The sequence below is a fragment of the Eutrema salsugineum genome, unplaced genomic scaffold, assembly GCF_000478725.1.
Source record: "Eutrema salsugineum unplaced genomic scaffold, Eutsalg1_0 scaffold_5, whole genome shotgun sequence".
NCBI lineage: Eukaryota > Viridiplantae > Streptophyta > Magnoliopsida > Brassicales > Brassicaceae > Eutrema > Eutrema salsugineum.
In genome coordinates, this window is record NW_006256612.1 from 13,667,627 (window position 1) to 13,686,761 (window position 19,135).

At 37.9% G+C, this 19,135-nt stretch overlaps 6 protein-coding genes across 6 annotated transcripts; 3 read left to right on the forward strand and 3 right to left on the reverse strand.

The window, feature by feature from the left end:
• The first annotated feature begins 2,990 nt into the window (after positions 1 to 2,990).
• LOC18994237 (delta-9 desaturase-like 4 protein) lies at positions 2,991 to 4,337 on the forward strand. The gene is made up of 5 exons (XM_006417869.2): positions 2,991 to 3,329; positions 3,411 to 3,551; positions 3,644 to 3,784; positions 3,871 to 3,977; positions 4,072 to 4,337. The coding sequence occupies exons 1-5, from the start codon at positions 3,018 to 3,020 to the stop codon at positions 4,268 to 4,270; spliced, it is 900 nt and encodes a 299-aa protein (XP_006417932.1). The 5' UTR covers positions 2,991 to 3,017; the 3' UTR covers positions 4,271 to 4,337.
• Positions 4,338 to 7,553: 3,216 nt separating this feature from the next.
• LOC18994238 (DUF724 domain-containing protein 2) lies at positions 7,554 to 7,988 on the forward strand. The gene has a single exon (XM_006417870.1). It carries the CDS (start codon positions 7,554 to 7,556, stop codon positions 7,986 to 7,988), a length of 435 nt encoding a protein of 144 aa, XP_006417933.1.
• Positions 7,989 to 9,265: 1,277 nt separating this feature from the next.
• On the forward strand, positions 9,266 to 9,948 carry LOC18994239 (heavy metal-associated isoprenylated plant protein 28). Its single transcript, XM_006417871.2, has 2 exons — positions 9,266 to 9,368; positions 9,557 to 9,948. The coding sequence occupies exons 1-2, from the start codon at positions 9,302 to 9,304 to the stop codon at positions 9,946 to 9,948; spliced, it is 459 nt and encodes a 152-aa protein (XP_006417934.1). The 5' UTR covers positions 9,266 to 9,301.
• A 589-nt stretch (positions 9,949 to 10,537) lies between these two features.
• On the reverse strand, positions 10,538 to 11,343 carry LOC18994240. The gene is made up of 3 exons (XM_006417872.2): positions 11,209 to 11,343; positions 11,072 to 11,116; positions 10,538 to 10,840 (listed from the first exon to the last, which is right to left on the reverse strand). Exons 1-3 carry the CDS (start codon positions 11,329 to 11,331, stop codon positions 10,538 to 10,540), a joined length of 471 nt encoding a protein of 156 aa, XP_006417935.2. The 5' UTR covers positions 11,332 to 11,343.
• Positions 11,344 to 11,606: 263 nt separating this feature from the next.
• On the reverse strand, positions 11,607 to 14,937 carry LOC18994241 (putative acyl-coenzyme A oxidase 3.2, peroxisomal; the record flags this gene model as incomplete). Its single annotated transcript, XM_024152326.1, is given in 15 exon segments — positions 11,607 to 11,956; positions 12,124 to 12,225; positions 12,316 to 12,420; positions 12,520 to 12,666; positions 12,772 to 12,891; positions 12,970 to 13,067; positions 13,070 to 13,104; positions 13,177 to 13,307; positions 13,410 to 13,484; positions 13,568 to 13,667; positions 13,744 to 13,916; positions 14,004 to 14,111; positions 14,211 to 14,328; positions 14,476 to 14,885; positions 14,887 to 14,937. Coding segments are annotated over 15 exon segments (2,016 nt in total), but the record flags the coding sequence as incomplete, so codon positions are not given.
• A 281-nt stretch (positions 14,938 to 15,218) lies between these two features.
• On the reverse strand, positions 15,219 to 19,011 carry LOC18994242 (acyl-coenzyme A oxidase 3, peroxisomal). Its single transcript, XM_006417874.2, has 13 exons — positions 18,430 to 19,011; positions 17,915 to 18,032; positions 17,704 to 17,811; positions 17,406 to 17,578; positions 17,224 to 17,323; positions 17,062 to 17,136; positions 16,821 to 16,951; positions 16,607 to 16,742; positions 16,401 to 16,520; positions 16,171 to 16,317; positions 15,981 to 16,085; positions 15,784 to 15,885; positions 15,219 to 15,656 (listed from the first exon to the last, which is right to left on the reverse strand). The coding sequence occupies exons 1-13, from the start codon at positions 18,897 to 18,899 to the stop codon at positions 15,414 to 15,416; spliced, it is 2,028 nt and encodes a 675-aa protein (XP_006417937.1). The 5' UTR covers positions 18,900 to 19,011; the 3' UTR covers positions 15,219 to 15,413.
• Between the last annotated feature and the right edge of the window lie 124 nt (positions 19,012 to 19,135).

Consider the following 19,135-nt stretch of genomic DNA (forward strand, 5'->3'; position numbering starts at 1 on the left):
CGTATAAAAACTAAACCGACATGGTGAACGTAGATGAGGATTGAGGATTTTCATCAACCTTAAAATATGATGGGAAACGTAGTCAATATATTCGCATACGTATAGTATTCTTGGGTTGTAAGAAAGTTGCTTAAAAACCAAAATTAATACAAGATTTTATAGTCGTTCATACAGAAGAAAAAACTTTTAGACATGATAATTATCCCACAGTGGAAAAAGGTGTGAAAGTGAAAAAGCAAGGCAATGATGAATTTGACCTTTATATATTAAATATGCGTCGAAAAAGTAGCTCGAGGGCTCTCCCAACATATAACCATATGATTGCACTGTTTTGCTCTTATAACACATGCATGCTACGTACGGCTGGCTACGAACAAACCTCACTACTTCCTACATGGCTACATCCTTTGAAAGATCTCTAATATACAAAGCCCCATGATGGTAAATTAGAACATGAACATTTGTTTATACTGATGGGAACATTAAGTCGGCATCAACAAAGCATTTTTACCACACGAAAACAACGGAGGATAAGTATGGGCTTATAGTATGGGCTTACATGGAGGCCGACCAACGAGGAGAGTGCGAATACCCACTTGAACGTTTGAGTAGGCATCTCGATTTGGTTAACGGACACTGGGTTTCTTCAGCAACAAGGCACCAATCACCTTCTTGAATTAGGGTTTCTATCATTGTTCTTCTTTATATTCTGCCATGTTTCTTGTGTAAATCTTTCTTGTTCTTTCACCGTTTGTTATGGGCTCTTTAAAATTCTAGGGATTGAAGACGTTGTCACTCTGTTTTTTTTTTTTTTCTATTTTTCTTTTTGGGGGAAATCTCATAAATAATTGCTTCGACGTCCAAACAAAAACTTTAAATTAACGCCTTTCTACAACAAACCTTGAAAATCATTTTATATAAACGCCGTTTAATTTTCCGTTAAAATATCCCCAAAAATACTTTTACTTACCCGCCTCAAGATTTAAGAATAGTATTACTTACGATTTCCTAACAATACTGTATTTGACTTGAAACCCACATTCCTTCACGAATTTAGCGGAACTTAAATCCTGTAAGCCGGTTCAACATATAACTCTTGATCAGTTTAAGCACAAATTAATTTGATTATGATGAACATTATTGGTCGGCTAATATGGACAAGATCCGTCAGTGTCGCTCGCTAATCACTAAATGTCATTCGTCCATGCTTTGCTCTCAAGTTTACGTTCAATCGATTCTTAAAGTCAACTCTGCTCTCTCATCCTTGACATTCACCACCAAAATAGGTCAATGACGATCATATTCATTTTCTTATATATTCTCAACTCTCAAGTTAACTATATTTCTTATAGATACATAAGAAGTTGCCACATTTACGATGGCTAAGCATAAATGTGTTTGAAGGTGGCTAAGCATATTTACGATGGGAGCGAGTTGGCAGAACAATCATCACGCCTTTGACTCATCGGCGAGGCAAGGATTGGAGTGGTGGCAGATAGATATCACTTGGTACCTCATTCGACTACTTGAACTTGTCGGATTAGCCACCGATGTGGAATTTCCCTCAGAATTCCAAAAACGGAAGATGGCTATTGCTCGTTGATGAAATCTTCGCATAAAAAACTTAATTAAATATTTATTTGAGAAGTTATCTAAGTTCTATAATAGAAACGCTAATAGCTATATATATATATATATATATATATTTGAGATTGTGGTTATTTGTATTTTCTTCTGCTCCGAGGTTATGGTTGTTTTCCAAAATAAATGAATGTTTTTCATGTCCTATGTCTTATGGTAGATCTATATCTCCTTGAATAATACTACATTTTTAAATCGCTAAACTTTAATATTTGTTTTTTTTTTTTGACGTAAAAAAATAGTCGAGAAGAGCTGACAAATTGAGACCTAGATTAGCGACGTACGAGCCAAACGCACAAGTAAGGTTGTTGTTTGTTTTAAAATGAATATTTGCATCTTACTAGTCTCCAACTCCAAGTGTAATATATATATATATATATATAATCAATCTAAGAGCAAGACTCGAATCATTTTGAAGAAATTTAACAGAAATAAAAGTAGAAAAAAAAAATTGTTACGAAGGGAGAAATGTATTTTTTATAAGATGTGTGGGTGTGGGGTGACTCACGTGCATCTTTTTTCTTCCTTTCATCGAGATATTATTGTCTTTGGCGGTCCGCGTAAAGTCGTACATGTTTTGTACTTTTTATAAATTATCAATCAACACAATTATTTATAGAGTAATTACACAATAAATTGATGATAAAAATTACGTTGATAAACAAACAATATACCCTTATTTGTTCATAGAAACAAAAACTAACGGTCACTCTAGTTTCCGATAAAATATTTACTCCGTATTAACTCAAAACAAAAAGAAGATATTTACTCCAGCAAAAAAAAAATGTAGTTTTGGCTTCGAAGTTATATAGTAGGAGAGTAATGTAGGAAATCAAGCTTAAAGGCACTGCATGAGACGGATAACATCAAAATGCGTGTTTGCAATAACGTATAAATCTCCATGTGAATATATATTTTTGGACTAACCAAATTATACACTATTAAGAAATTCGACCAAAGAAATGGCGTTGGCCGTTGGGTTTTTTCTAAGTTAAATGCTCCTTCGGAGACAACCAAATGAATAACAGTTAGTAGCTCGTACGAAGCGATGAGTAGTTGTAATACTCAAATCCTTAATTGATCTCAACAGCATGCATGGATCTTTTTCTTTTATATGATGTCGAAAAATAAGAGCTTGTAAAATAGCTATAATTAATTAGAATTTTTGGAAAGATCAGTGGAAACATGTGCAGCTGCCAGGATATTAATTTATATAGATGGCAATGAAAGAAGTAGATAAAAAGCATTTACGAAGAGTGAGCAATTGCATTTAACAGCGTGGACCTTGAAGCAACAACATTAGTCCATATATACCCATAAGTTGTTCACTCAAATGTTCATTCAACATACACAAATACAATACCCTACATTCTGACATGTGTGTTCCCACTGGAGACGATGGCTTTAGCCAAACCGGCGTATTGCCTGACGAAAAAAGACTTTACTTTTACAGAAAGTGGCCGTTGGTCGATGTAATAAGAATGTTAACCGTTTTGATTGTGCACTTTTTGTGTCTCTTGGCCCCGTTCAACTACAATTGGGAAGCCTTACAGTTTGGTTCGGTTGTCTTCTTGGTTACTGGACTCAGCATCACATTCTCATACCATAGGAACTTGTCTCACCGGAGTTTCAAACTCCCAAAATGGCTCGAATATCCTTGTGCTTATTCTGCTCTTTTTGCTCTTCAGGTTAAGTATTACATATATGTCAAAAAAAATTGATAGCCTTTTTTTGGAGTATGATTTTAAAAGATATTAAATATTGTTCAGGGTGATCCAATGGACTGGGTGAGCATACATAGGTTCCATCACCAGTTCACAGATTCGAAACGAGACCCACATAGCCCTAAAGAAGGATTATGGTTCAGCCATATCTTGTGGATATTTGACACCCTTTATATCAAATATAAGGTAACGTAACGTAGCGTATTAATATACATATACTCTCATCTTCTATGACCTATGATATAGCTTGTAACAATGCAAATAGAAGTTAATTACAGTGTGGAGGACGTGACAACGTGAAGGACTTGAAGGAACAATGGTTCTATAGGTTTCTACGAAGGACGATTGCTGTCCACATTGTAATGTATTGGACCTTCCTCTATCTCTATGGTGGTTTACCTTACCTTACGTGCGGCGGGGTAAAAATTTTATGTGTTTAATTAGTTATATTGCTTTAATAATTTGTTGTATATATCCAAATGAAAACCGATATATGTTACGACAGGGCGTTCCAAACATGATCGGATACCACGGGACATGGCTCATAAACTCAGCATGCCATATTTGGGGTTCGAGATCGTGGAATACTAAAGACACATCACGTAACATTTGGTAAGATTATAGTATTAAGATTCTCTATGATGGTATTTGAAAATTCAAATATCTTTAGTCTTGAATGAAATTTTAATCTTGGGTGTGTTTGAAGGTGGCTAAGCATATTTACGATGGGAGAGAGTTGGCACAACAATCATCATGCCTTTGAGTCATCGGCGAGGCAAGGATTGGAGTGGTGGCAAATAGACATCACTTGGTACCTCATTCGACTACTTGAAGTTGTTGGATTAGCCACCGATGTGAAACTGCCCTCAGAATTCCAAAAACGGAAGATGGCTCTTGCTCGTTGATGTTTGTCTTGAGGATCTGAAATATGTTTGGATGAGAAGTTAATCATATACGTATATACATATATTTAAAGAAATAAAGTAGTCTTAAATATTAAAGTCTGTAATGAAAACTATTAAAGCAGAATTAAGGTTGTTTGATGGACTTTTGGATGTTTTTTCAACATAAAGGATGATTGTCTTTGTCTTGGAGAAAGGTTTGATTTCCAACAAAGATGTTTACTATTTTGTATGATCAATGTATTATGAAATCACTAAAGTTTAATATATGGTTTTTCTTTCTAGATGAATATTTGTATGTTATTAGACTCAAAGAGTAATATGAATAACCAAATCTAAGATCTATTCAAACAATACAATATTATTAAAAATAAATAAAACATAAGGACAGGGCTCGAATTAATCGATTTGAAGAAAACCAACTGAAATTAAAAAAAAAAAAAAAAGCTCAGCTATGAGGGGAGGGGGTGATATTTTAAAGACAGTATCAACTATCACGCGTAGTCACGTGCGTCCTTTTGCCTTTTTCATGGAGACCGTTGTCGTGGGCCGTCGTATCTCGTAACAAGTCGTAATAAGATCAGTCATAACTCATAAATTATCAATCAGAGCGACTTTACTATTTATAGCTCATAATTCAACAGGTTTCGCTTTCGGTTTCAGAGCCTGACGGTCACATTTATTTTTAGTCATAAATTATCTTTCTGTGTCTCGTTTTGGCAATATCTCTACATAGAACAGCTCTTATTTCTATCAAGATTCTTAATATCTGACCAACCAAAAAACATAAAAAAAAAAGATTGATCTCGCTAACGCTATTGGCCATTGGACATTTATCAGATTAATATACATTTGAAATGACCATTCTTTTTTTCTGGTGTCAACTAAAATGACCAGTAATTAAGTATAATATTCAGTTTCGTGTAAAAACTAAACCGACAAGTTGAACGTAGATGAGGATTAAGGATTTTTGTCAACCTTAAAATAAGCGTGGGAAACCTAGTCATATATATTCTTATATTATTCTTGGGTTGTAAGAAAGTTGCTTAAAAACCAAAATTAATACAACATATATAGTAGTTCATAAAGAAGAAAACACTTTTAGACATGATAATAATCCCCGCAGTGGAAAAAGGTGTGAAAGTGACAAGGCAAGGCAAAAAACATCTGCATGCAATGATAAATTTGACTTTTATATATTAATTATGCGTCAAAAAAGTAGCTCGAGGGCTCTCCCAACATATAACCATATGATTGCACTGTTTTGCTCTTATAACACATGCATGTTACGTACGGCTGGCTATGAACAAACCCCACTTCCTACATCCTTTGAATGATCTCTAATATACAAGGCCCCACGATGGTAATTAGAACATGACCATTTGTTTATACTGACGGCATCAACAAAGCCTTTTCCACACGAAAAACACCTGATTTAGAAAGGACCACCACTGTAACATCCATATCCCAGGTTTCCTAGAAAAACCGGAGAAATAGGGCATGTTAAGGACCCCAGTCCTCTGGTAAGCCTCAGGTTCCCAGGTTCAAAAACGTCCAGATAACAATCAACAATATAGACATAGCTGATCTACCTGAAAATAAAAGCAAGGAAGGAGGAGGGGTGAGTAATCCTAAGTCAAGTTAGCAAACAAGGGTAACCCTACAATCAACTACCAAGTAACAAAGAAACCTTAACCCATTGAGGAAAGCATCACCGTCTCATCGACAATGTCACTCCGCTCACCCAATCACCACAGAAAGGGGTCACCCATTCACCACAGAAATGGATCTCAACAAGTAAAGGTCACTCAGTCGTCCTCAATCACTACAGAAAGGGACATACCCCCCATTCACACAGAAAGGGTCACAAGGCGGTCACACAGACAGGCCTCCAGCCATACAGACTCCGGAAGGATCGGCGTACCTTCCGCTCACCGTTGGACTAGCCCAATCCAGCCACTAGCCCAGCAAGAAACACCGCCCAATCACCACAGAAGGGGTCGGGGACCTAACAGATCTATATCACACAACCTAGACTATCTCAAACAAGGTAATCCAGATCAAACACAATCAATCCATATTTTAGGATTTCATAGATTAGATCCAAGTTCAGGTTTAGTCGTCAAGTTTCCTCCAACAACCAGCAATCATCAACAATCAATCAACAAGGAACCAGGTTCTAGTAATCTAACCCTAGCACACAGATCTAGTACTTAACCTAAGAAAATGCTAACTACTATGGACAGGAGTGAAAGAGAAGGTGAAGCACAGGGTCCTCACCTTGGCACAGAAGGGCGAGCAATAGAAGGAGGTGATGGCATAGGAGAAGGAGGACGAAGTGGAGATCCACCATCACTGGGTTCGGATTCAAGAGGAGGAGGAGTTAGAGGCGCACACATCTTGCAATGTAAAGGGGGAGGTTCGACTCCGAGGCTTCGATTTGATATATTATACGTCACGTGGAGCTTCACGGATCGCCGGGAAATCGTCTTAGAAGTGAACGGCGGTTTAAGAGAAAAAGTGATGAAAAAGAGAGAAGATAAAGAGACTAGGATTTTAGAAGTGGATGAGAGATCAGAGGTATTTATATTAAGTTAGATTAGTCTGGACTGGACTTAATAGATTAGATTAATGGGCTTGGTCAGAGTTAAAAAGAAATTAAAAAGAGATTAGAATTTGGCTTAATTAGGAATGATGGTTTAATTTAAATAAACAGAATTGATTTTTAGTAACAACCAATCCGGCGGATCGGGGTGTTACAACCACTATACGAATTCCGTTCGCCGTCGGCCTCAATTGTTGCCGCCATCGAAGAAATTTGCGATTAACATGTAACGCCCTTCACTACTTTCTACTTAGCTATCCATATCATTGTGGGCTTATAGTATGGCCCAATATAATATGCACATGGTACCAAAATTATCTCGGTTTACGCTATTTTGGTATTTTATCAGATACCAGTGAGAATATACATTTAAATTCGTGTAATTGACTACTAAAGTAATACGATTCCTAATTGGCTAATCAAGTTAATCATATGGTTTTCCGTTTATTTTTTAATTTTAAATTTCAAAAAAGGAAAAAACAAAACAAAACAAAAAGGAGAACAACAGTCCGAAAACAAAAAAAGGAAAAATTTAGAAAGAAGGAAAGAATGAGATTAGGAAAAAAATGGATATATACGAATCTTCTATAAATACATCAAGCCCTGTTTTCGTCTGCTCAAAAAAAAAAAAAAAAACAACAAATCAGAGAAATTGTATCGATCAAAGAAAAAATATCAACAATGGATGAGTTCGTGAAAGGAGATAAAGTGGAAGTATGCAGCAAAGAAGAAGGTTACGTGGGGTCTTACTTCGAGGCCAAGGTATTGTCGAAGCTTCCCCACAGAAACTTGTACAAGGTTAAGTACAAGAATCTTGTGACGGAGGGTGAAGATCCTCTGCCACTCATCGAAATCATCTCCGCCGACGAGCTCCGTCCGATGCCTCCCAAATTATCTCAGCCGTTGACGTTTCACCGCGATGACAAGGTTGATGCTTTCGACTTAGACGCGTGGTGGGTCGGTTACATCACCGGCCGGAGAGGCAATTTTTTCTCAGTTTACTTTGAGACGACCAACGAGAAGTGCGAATACTCACTTGAACGTATGAGGAGGCATCTCGATTTGGTTAATGGACACTGGGTTTCTTCAGCAACAAGGCACCACTTATATTCTTGAATTAGGGTTTCTATAATTGTTCTTCTTTATATTCTGCCATGTTTCTTGTTCTCTGACTATTTATTATGGGCTCTTTGAAATTCTAGGGATTGGAGACGTTTTCACTCTGTTTTTTTTTTTTCCTTTTTGAGGAACACCGTTTAATTTTCCTTTTAAACTAATCCGAACTTTAATGTACTACCTCAAAATTTAAAATATTCCCAAAATACTTTTTACCTCCTGCCTCAAGGTTTAAGGATAGGTTTGTCCGTTAAGTATATTACTTACGATTCCTAACAATATTTGACTTGAAGCCCACATTCCTTCACGAAATTTAAATTCTGTAAACCGGTTCAACATATAACTCTTGTTCGGTTAAGCACAAATTAATTTGATTATGATGAACATTTTTTTTTTTTTTGAGAAAGAACGGTTATGATGAACATTATTGGTCGGCTAATATGGACAAGATCCGTCAGTGTCGCTCGCTAATCACTGAGTGTCATTCGTCCATGCTTTGCTCTCAAGTTTACGTTCAATCGATTTTAAAAGTCAACTCTGCTCTCTCATCCTTGACATTCACAACCAATATAGGTCAATGACGATCAAATTCATTTCTTTTATATATCTTAAGTTAACTATCTTTCTTATAGATACAAATTCCGTTAATACTTTGTTCACCTGTAATTTAAAAAGCATTTAATGGGAACCCATTACTGATGTATACTAACAAAACAACACCACTTTTAATTTGTTGATATATACGTTGTTTTCCAAGAATTACATAAAGAGATCAGTACTAAACCATTTTCTATATTTGGAGGAATATTTATATTATTTTCTTATATATTGGAATACGAAACTACATGCAATACCGAAAATATAAATCGAAACTAGAACAAGTGTTCGTTGTGGATGCCCATATGAAGCAACCTCTTCCCAACCCAACTCATATCTACACGCTAAACAAATAAAAAGGTCGGTGCAAAATAATAAATGCTCCCCAAATTGTTAAATGGTTCTAACAAAGAAAACTTATTATTTTAAATCAATAAAGTAGGTTCATAAGCTTGAAGTGAAGAGCAAGGAAGACTATATATATTGCACATGCCGATGCCATTCATCGATCAAAATATTCATCGCAGACTTCATTTTGATCTGACTACTTACATTCCATAATCATCAACAAAAGTTTAAGATGACGGTAAGACAAATTATGTTGATTTTGTTTAAAAGATGATAAATTACTGATTTTTTCAGTTCATATACATGTTTGCATGTTTTTCTTGTATGTAAATATCTAACAATCTCTGATCCATCCTCAGACCATTGAAATGAGAGTCCACATTGATTGTGTGGGATGCGAGAGCAGAGTCAAAGCTGCCCTTCAAAAGATGAGAGGTGAAAACTGTTTGATCTTTAACGAATTGCTTTTATATACTCTCTGTGAATCGAAACTAGATCGCACATATATACATTAAGAGAAGTTAATTATATCAATAAGAGTGGATGAGGTAGAAATTTTGTTGCATGAAAATATCAAAAACGTTTTAAGAAAAAGTGATCAATTAATGTTGAATGGCAAACAGGAGTGGATGAGGTAGAAATCGACATGGTGCAGCAGAAAGTCACGGTGACTGGCTACGCCGATCAGAAGAAGGTTCTGAAGAAAGTTAGACAAACGGGTCGGCGAGCTGAGCTATGGCAGCTTCCTTTTAACCCCGACCACAGCTCCCTCCTCGGCGGCGGAAGCAGCAGTAACAACGGTGGTGGTGGCTACTTTTACAACCCTCACGGCTGCAACGGCCCAATCAACCACCACGCACCGGTCCCGACTTCTTCTTACAATTATTACAAGCATGGTTACGATAGCAACGACTTTTCTTCTTATCAGCACCATCCTGTTCATGCCTCTATCTTCAGCCACCAGACTGGTTCTAAGTTTAGCGATGAGAATCCTAATGCTTGTTCTATCATGTGATGTGAGTAATTTTTTTCACTTATTATTATATTTTTGCGTACTATTTATATCTGTACGTGCTTTTAAGTAAGTTCATAACCCCAAAAAACTATGTACTGATGTAATTTAAGCTCAATTGGTTATGTTTTAAGGTTACTTTAACTATACGTTTCTATTTGCATTAAGCTCATATATTGAACGAGTCGAATAGAGTAATTACTGCAAGCAACACACAATTTTTCAGTGTTTAGTGTCCTACCACCTAAAAAATAGGTAGCCAATATTTATTTTTTTCACAAAGTGGCAACATTAAAAAAAGGCGTCCAATAATCGATCTCTCACAAAGGCCAATAAAGCAATGACCACAAGATATTTATCATCATAACATCGCCTTGATACTATATATCTTTCATGCACATAATGTATCTAAGATTCACCAATCCAATCTATAAAGAGCATGCAATGGTCGTAAAGCTACTCCTCAAACTCTCAAGAAAAGAAGAAAAAGATATAAAAACAGTTTGAACGGTGAGATTATGGAACAGTAAAAACCTTAATTGGAATATTCAGAGAGTGGTTACGACGTAGGAGGATATCGCTGCTGCTTCATTCACAGATCTGATATGCTCTTTGAGTTCTTCTTCTTCTTCTTCTTAATCTTCTTCGCCTTTTCTTTTCCAATCTTTCTCTTGTTCGATTTCTGTTTGGGTTTGGCGGCCCCTGCTCGAGTAACTTCATCAAAATTGATGATCTGGAGTGAGGTGAGGCAACATTCCTGCCATTTGAGAGCTTCGATGTCGGTTATTACTTCGTCGAGCGTTTGGGTAGCTGATGAAGAGACTCCGGTTTGTTTCAGAGTTGAGCGAGAGAGATCTAGTAGATCCAGTGCGTCCACGGCTTCACCTACAATTTTCTGGTAAAAGCCGATCGTCGTTGGAGACAAAAAAAAAAACAATATGAGAACCAAATTAACCGATTCGCAGAGAAAATTGTTGCGGAGGATTATCGGAAACTCACGACGAAATCGGATTACTCAAGTTACTAAACGAGATTCTAACGGAGAGGGAAAAGGAGGAGGAGAACGGAATTCCCAAATCTGTTTCTACGTAATTCAACAGAGATTTAAGAGATGATCGGTGGTTACCTTAGCAGATTTGTGCAGCTTTCGGAAACCGTGCATATGAACGATCTACAGAGAAAACAAAAGGCACCAGTCGGAGTTTAGAAACTGATCAGGAGGACTATCGAATCAGACGGGAAATCTAATCGTTGTTGAGAAACCTGATTGAGGTAGGCGATGGTGAAGTCGATGGACTTTCCAGAGTTGAAGAAATCAACGTATTCCTCCAGAGATATCTTCTTCTCTACTCCTGGCCTCATTCTTCTTCCTCTCTCTTTTTTCATGCTCTCTCTCTCTCTTTCTCTCTGGAATGTTTGTTGGTAAGCGAAATAAAAAGTGAGACTACTCGCACTCTCAACTTCATATTTCAAAATCAGCGATGGGGAGTTTGTTATTCACAGAAAAGACGGAAATACCCCCGTATGATCAGCTTCCAGTGATTTCAACTTGCGAGTAACGCAATTTTTTTTTTTTTATCAAGTTATGTCGCCGCGAGTGGCTCGTTAGAGGAATAACGTCAAGAAGGAAGGATAGTATATTGTCATTCCAAAATCTTGTGTTGTGAAATGTCAAAAGTTGAGACTAAAATCCTCGGGATACATTGACAACAATAAAACAGCTTCAACTAGAAACTTTGGAATTATGGAAGAGATTATACTCCTAGTACTAAACTGAAGACCAAGCGTTGACATCGACCCAGTTGAATGCGATCGGACCCAAGAAGGCGTCTGGAATCCCGAACGAAGTGACGAGTGCAAGAGCGTGAGGTCTAAGCTCTCCACACAGCTTAGAAACCTCTCTCCTCACATCTCCAACATTGTCCCTTGACAGGTAACCATATCTCAGCAACGATGGATCTTCCTCCAAGCAGATCAATGCGTACATTGATCTTACTAGACCCAACACATCCTATCATCAAACGCAATGAGGCAATTAGTTTAGTTCCTCTTGTAGTCTTCACTCTACAGTCTACAGATCAACCCTGTAACGTAACAGTTCTTTACTCTGACATTGTCTATAATCTACGGGTGTTTTTGTGCGAACACATGACATCAGGTTTATATAATCATGTTTACCTTAATGGAGCCAGCACGGATTTTGGCTTCAGCATCCAAAAAGGTTTGCAGAATTGCTTTTTCTGTGAAAGCTCTGCTTAGGTCTTCAGAAAGTTGATGATTCTGAAAGTACAGAGGAGATGTAGAAAAGGAGCAGAGAACCATTAGTATATGAGAAACGCAACCAAAGGTTATGTGAGAAGAAATGCTAACCAAAAGGAAGGAGAACTCTCTGCTTTCTCCTCTCCCTTGAAGTTGTGCAACTTCAGATGTATACCGCTCTAGAAGATCTCGCTCTCTTAAAGAGAAGACATTTTTCTGCCAGGGACAAATACAGGAGATGCTTAACAAAAAGTTGAATTCATCTATGTAAATGATAAGATGGAAATATTCTTGAGTAGGCATATGAATTATGACCTGGAACTGGCTGCATCTGAGGGTAGAAGATGTGAGTTGAGTTGGTAATACAGGGCGAGAGCTGTTCATGTGCTCCAATCCCAATCCTTTGAATGGTTTATTTCTCTTCTTACAAGATACATATTCAGCAAAAAGTGCTTTGCTCACCTAAATTCACATAAGAACGATTGTCACATTGAATGGTCAAAATACAAAAAAAGAAAACAAAAAAAAAGAGGAAAGCTGCAGCATTGATTATGTTCCTTATCCTACCTGCTGCATCAGAACATTATTGTCACCTTCAAATGTAGTCTGCACATCATAGTCGCCTTTTAAATGACCAACGCGATTTTCTGTTTTCACACTTTGCCCTCCACAAGCTTCACGACATTCCTTGAAAAATATATAATCTCAGTATGGCCCGTATGAGATTTCCTCATATATAATTGCATAAAAGTATTGGTTAGAGACCTGAAGCGTTCGCATATTGTGCCAAGTGAGAACAGCTTTGAACCCACTTGAAACTACATGGATGGCTTTGTTGGTCTCAGGTGTTCTCTTCACGTAATCATCTTCAAGTCATTAGCAGCAAAGCTCATAGCATATCTAGGGTACAGAATACATAAATTCAGTAAGAGATAATAATCTTCCAAGAGGGAAAACATAGTGGTTACTTACGTTTTTGCTAGGAGTGGTAAAAGTCGTCTTTGATGGCTTGGATAATCAAGAAGGAGAACTTCAGGACCATTGTCTACAGCAGAGAAGGCTCTTCTCGATAGCGAGTACCTTATAGCAACAGCTAATCCCAGCTGCCATAGTAAGAATCTTAATCAATATCATTGATAGTCAAGTTGATTTCACAAAATGTATATGTTAGGATCTGAAATAAAACTACTAAAATGAATCAATACCTTTGCAGAATAAATTGCACTTGACGAAATCGTGACACGACCAGCGGTCAAAGGGGCCAAGAATGCTCCAAATCTCTGAAATATCAAAAATGAAAACATTGCCACTGCAACTCCGAAACATTTTCAAGTTTATCTGAAAACTGGATTTAGCAATTTACCTGATCAGGATTTTTTATTGCGCTAACATACTGCCCATCAGATGAAACATTAGCAACTGAGTTCAATAAATAATCTCTTGGAATTCGAAGATTGTCAAACCTATAAACATAGTGAAATCTTCAATGAAGGATACACCCTTAACAGTTACATAACAGTGAGTTGTGGTGTACAATACCATATCCTGCCATTGCCAACACCATTTAGACCAATCTTGTGTCCACAGTCGGCAATGCGGATGTTTGGACATATGTTGCCATCTTGATCCCTGATTTGGGCGATGAAGACATGAATCCCCTGGTTGGTTCCGTTTATGTTAAGCTGTGAAATCACAATTGCATGGGTTGCATACTGAACAAACCAAAAGAATAGTAAAAAGTCAGTTTATATGTCAGATCAGAGGGGAGAATTTAAGAATTAAGTATACTAACTACTTACGTTAGCTGCCTCACCGATCCAATACTTCTGAGCAGATTCACAAGGAGTGTTTATAACAAACTCCCCAGTTCTTGGGTCATAAGTAGTCACTGTTTCAATTCCCTTCACCTGAAAGCATTATATCAAAAGAAATCAATACCAATTATGGAAGATCACCAATACATACGAGTTTGCATATGTGTAAAAGGACACTAATAATATTCCTACATTACTTCCATGGCCCAACTCAGTCATTACTAAGCATCCCTTGACAACATAATCTTCGGTGTCTTTCAGCCACTTGTCATCGTGGCGCTTTGTCCCAAAGAATTTAACAGCATTACCCCTGAACTTAAACATGCCATATGAATTTCCCAAATGCTAAATTTCATAGTTTTCAATACCCAGATTAGGACAATATCTCTCCAATATGAGAAACTCAAGAGGAACAATATGCGGTGATGTGAGTTAGGCATAAAACATGTGAACATACCACAGCAAGAAATGAACACCGAGTTTGGCGATAATGGAGTAATCATAGATCCCGCAAACTTCGTACAGAGCAAACTTTTTTTGCTCAGCATCAGGACCTGTCTCCGTCAACCATCCTTTGAAGACTCCTTTCTGGAGCAAGTACCAGATCCGCTTCATGGTGACCTCTCGCTGCTGCTCCATCGTCTGATTGTAATCCGGCGACACGAAAATCTTGCCTCCTCTCTCTTTCCGATTAAACAGATTGCTCTGCATCATGAGCCCATAAAGCCAGTCTCGCTCCTCCACGTTGTGTCCGTCGAGCAGTTTCCTCATCTCCTTGATTTCGAATCCATAGCTCCCGTTGAGCTCCTCCGGTGGAGAGTACTGCAAGCATACATCGCGCGTGAGGGAGAGGTTCGACGGCGGAGAAAGGTGGTCGGAGTATGTGATTGGCGAGAACTTGGGCTCGCCGGAAAGCGCGATTTCATTTCCGAAATAGGGTTTCACTTTCACAACATTCAGAGAAAGGAGGGAGGGAGAGAAAACTATTTGAATTTTCTTTTTTTGTTTCTCAATTGCTGTTGAGTGTTGACTTCTACAGTTCTACATGATTCCTTTCATGAGTCCAAAAAAATTTACATGTTTTGTTCCCTTGGCCAAAACATCTGCTGAGATATAGTACTGTATTATTTATTTTTCTACTTCTTGTAACCAATTCAATTTATAGATTACGAGATTAAATAGGATCATGTCCGGTTTAAGAAACATTAAAAACGTTTAATAGAAAGCAAATCCCAGAAGGGAAATAATTATTTATTTTAGGGGAGATGACCTAACAAACCTTTGTCTGGACAGTTTACCCTGTATTATTATTATCAAGAGCATATAACAGCTTTAAAGATATATGGAAATACAGCTTTTTAAGAGAAGTGGAATTATTGGAAGAGATAGCAAGTACTAAACTGAAGACCAAGCGTTGGCTTCGACCCAGTTGAATGCAATCGGAGCCAAGAAAGCGTCTGGAATCCCGAACGAAGTGACGAGTGCAAGAGCGTGAGGTCTAAGCTCTCCACACAGCTTAGAAACCTCTCTCCTCACATCTCCAACATTGTCCCTTGACAGGTAACCATATCTCAGCAACGATGGATCTTCTTCCAAGCAGATCAATGCGTACATTGATCTTACTAGACCCAACACATCCTATCATCAAACAAATGGGGCTGGTCAGATTAGTTTAGTTCCTCTGCTAGTCTTCAGTCTTAGTGTAGTACTAGTCTACAGAATAACTACATAAAGAACAAAGCTCTGCTTTTCCATAACTACTTACCTTCACTGGGCCAGCAGATAGTTTGGCCTCAGTATCCAATATAGTCTGCAGTATTGCTTTCTCAGTGAAAGCTTTACCTAAGTCCTCTGCGATTTGATGATTCTGCGAGCACGGATGAAAAGTAGAAAAAGAGCAAGACACCATTATTGAAGAACGAACTGAAGGTTAAAAAGAATTATGTGAGCAAAAATGCTAACCACGAGGAAAGATAACTCTCGACTTTCTCCTCTCCCTTGAAGCTGCGCAACTTCAGAAGTAAATCGTTCTAGAAGATCTCGCTCTCTTAAGCAGAACACATTTGTCTGGCAGGGACAAAGTATGAGAGATGTCTAACAAAAAATCTAAATAAATGATTAAGACGGAAAATATTATGAGGCGGCAAATAACCTGGAACTGGCTGCATCTGAGGGTAGAAGAAGTGAGTTGAGTTGGCAATACAGGACGAGGACTGTTCATGTGCTCCAATCCCAATCCTTTGAAAGGTTTGTTTCTCTTCTTACACGATACATATTCAGCAAAAAGTGCTTTGCTCACCTAAATTTCACAGAATAACGAATCAGCCGCATTGAATGGTCAAAACAAGGAGATAACGTTCACAATTATGTGGCTTAGCCTACCTGCTGCATCAATACATTATTGTCACCCTCAAATGTAGTCTGCACATCAAATTCACCTTTCAACTGACCAACTAGATTTTCTGTTTTCACACCTTGCCCTCCAACAGCTTCACGACATTCCTTAAGAAAAAAAAAAAACAAAAAACCTCAGTATGGCTTCTAGGAGCTTTCTCATATAAAGATTTGTGTAGTATATTTGTTCTAACCTGAAGTGTTCGCATATTGTGCCAGGTGAGGACAGCTTTGAGCCCACTTGAAACAACATGGATGGCTTTGTTGGTTTCAGGTGTTCTATTCACGTAAATCATCTTCAAGTCATTTGCAGCAAAACTCATAGCATATCTACAAATTAATAAGAAACAGTTAAAGATTAGCAACCAAGAGGTTAATCATAAAGGCTTGATTCATACAGAAACTTACGTCTTTGCTAGGAGTGGTAGCAGTCGCCTTTGATGACTTGGGTAATCAAGGAGGAGGACTTCAGGACCATTGGCTGTAACAGAGAAGGCTCTTCTCGATAATGAGTACCTTATAGCTATAGCTAATCCGACCTGCCACAGTAATAATATTAATCCATTACATTATTCCTGAAACAGTCAGGTTCCTACCTCATAATGTCTTATTTATAAGAGATCCAAAATGAAACTACTTAAATATGTACCTTTGCAGAATAAATTGCACTAGATGCAATCGTGACTCGGCCAGAGGTCAAAGGTGCCATGAATGCTCCAAATCTCTGAAATAAAATTGGAAACATTGTCACTTCACTTCGACAAGGATAGTAAAGTGTATCTTAAAAATAGCTCCAATGTTTAGCATTTACCTGATCAGGATCTTTAATTGCGCTAACATACTCTCCATCAGGCGAAACATCAGCAACTGAGTTTAATAAATTCTCTCTTGGAATTCGAAGATTATCAAACCTATGATCGTAGTAAAATCCTCCATGAACTAACACACTTAAGCATAAAGTAAAATTACAAAACATTGAGTTGTGTACAGTACCATATTCGGCCATTGTCAACACCATTTAATCCAATTTTATGTCCGCAGTCGGCAATGCGGATGTTTGGACATATGTTGCCATCTTGATCCCTAATTTGCGCGATAAAGGCATGAACCCCCTGGTTGGTTCCGTTTATATCAAGCTGTGAAAACACAATTGTATGGGTTGCATGCTGAACAACCAAAAGTTAATACAAAGTCAGTATATGATAAATCAGGAGGAGAAACTAAATGATATTAAACCAAACTAGAAAAGAGGATTTTGCAACACTCAAAGATAAGTATAAAGATTACTTACTTTAGCTGCCCCACCGATCCAATACTTCTGAGCAGATTCACAAGGAGTGTTTATCACAAACTCCCCAGTTCTTGGGTCATAAGTAGTCACTGTTTCAATTCCTCGTACCTAAATCAAGATAAAATATATATAGAAATCAATATAGCTGTAGACGATCACCAAGACATATATAGTTTGCATATGGAGACAATAACAACTGAAATATCCCTACATTGCTTCCATGGCCTAACTCAGTCATTGCAAAACAACCCTTGACAACATAATCTTCAGTGTTCTTCAGCCACTTTTCGTGGTGACGCCTTGTTCCAAAAAACTTTACAGCATTACCCCTGAATACCACAGAAAAAAAAACTTGTAACTATGAGGCTAACACTGTTCCGTAATATACAGGACACTAAATAACTTGCATATATATCCTCAGAGACACATCTAGTGATTTTTTTTTTCACAACTGTATATCATCGACCAAAGCACAGACTAGTCATGTCATATGAACTTTGAAGAGAGGTTTAACCAAAAAGGCGAAACCACTATACTGCAATCAACTAATGAATCTTAGCATTCCTTTACCGAAACTAGAAACAAAAATTCCAATCCCAAGCTTGTCTTTTTAGAATATATCATTCTTTAAACAATTTGATAAAAAAAAAAAATCAAAACTAGATTAGAAGTCTTGACGTGAAAATAGAAGTATATGTGTACGAAGATGTACAACTTTAAACATACCACAAGAAGAAATGAACGCCGAGCTTGATGGAGAGAGAGTGATCATAGATCCCACAAACCTCAAGCAGAGCTAATTTCTTGAGCTCAGCATCAGGACCTGTCTCCGTCAACCATCCTTTGAAGACTCCTCTCTCGAGCAAGTACCAGATCCGCTTCATGGTGACCTCTCGCTGCTGCTCCATCGTCTGATTGTAATCCGGCGACACGAAAATCTTGCCTCCTCTCTCTTTCCGATTAAACAGATTGCTCTGCATCATGAGCCCGTAAAGCCAATCCCGATCCTCCATGTTGTGACCGTCGAGCAATTTCCTCATCTCCTTGACCTCGAATCCGTAGCTCTCGTTGAGCTCCGGCGGAGAGTATTGCAGACATACCTCACGGGTGAGGGAGAGGTTCGACGGCAGAGTAGGTGACCGGAGTATGTGATTGGCGAGGACATGGGCTCGCCGGAGAGCGCGATTATCGGACATATCTCGAGCGACGGAGGGTTCAGGTTTGCGATGATCACCAATTTTTCAATGTCCCGCGAAGAAATGTTGCAGAGAAAGAGAAGTTGAATAAGTTGCTTCAACCAAAATTGATTTGTTGTTATAACTACAACTAATGATTTGTTATATAATTAGATAAAGAGGGATATAACAGTTTTTAAGTTTAACTAAATGAAACTTTTCCTCGGGAAGTGCAAATGCTGATAAGGTCTCCTTTG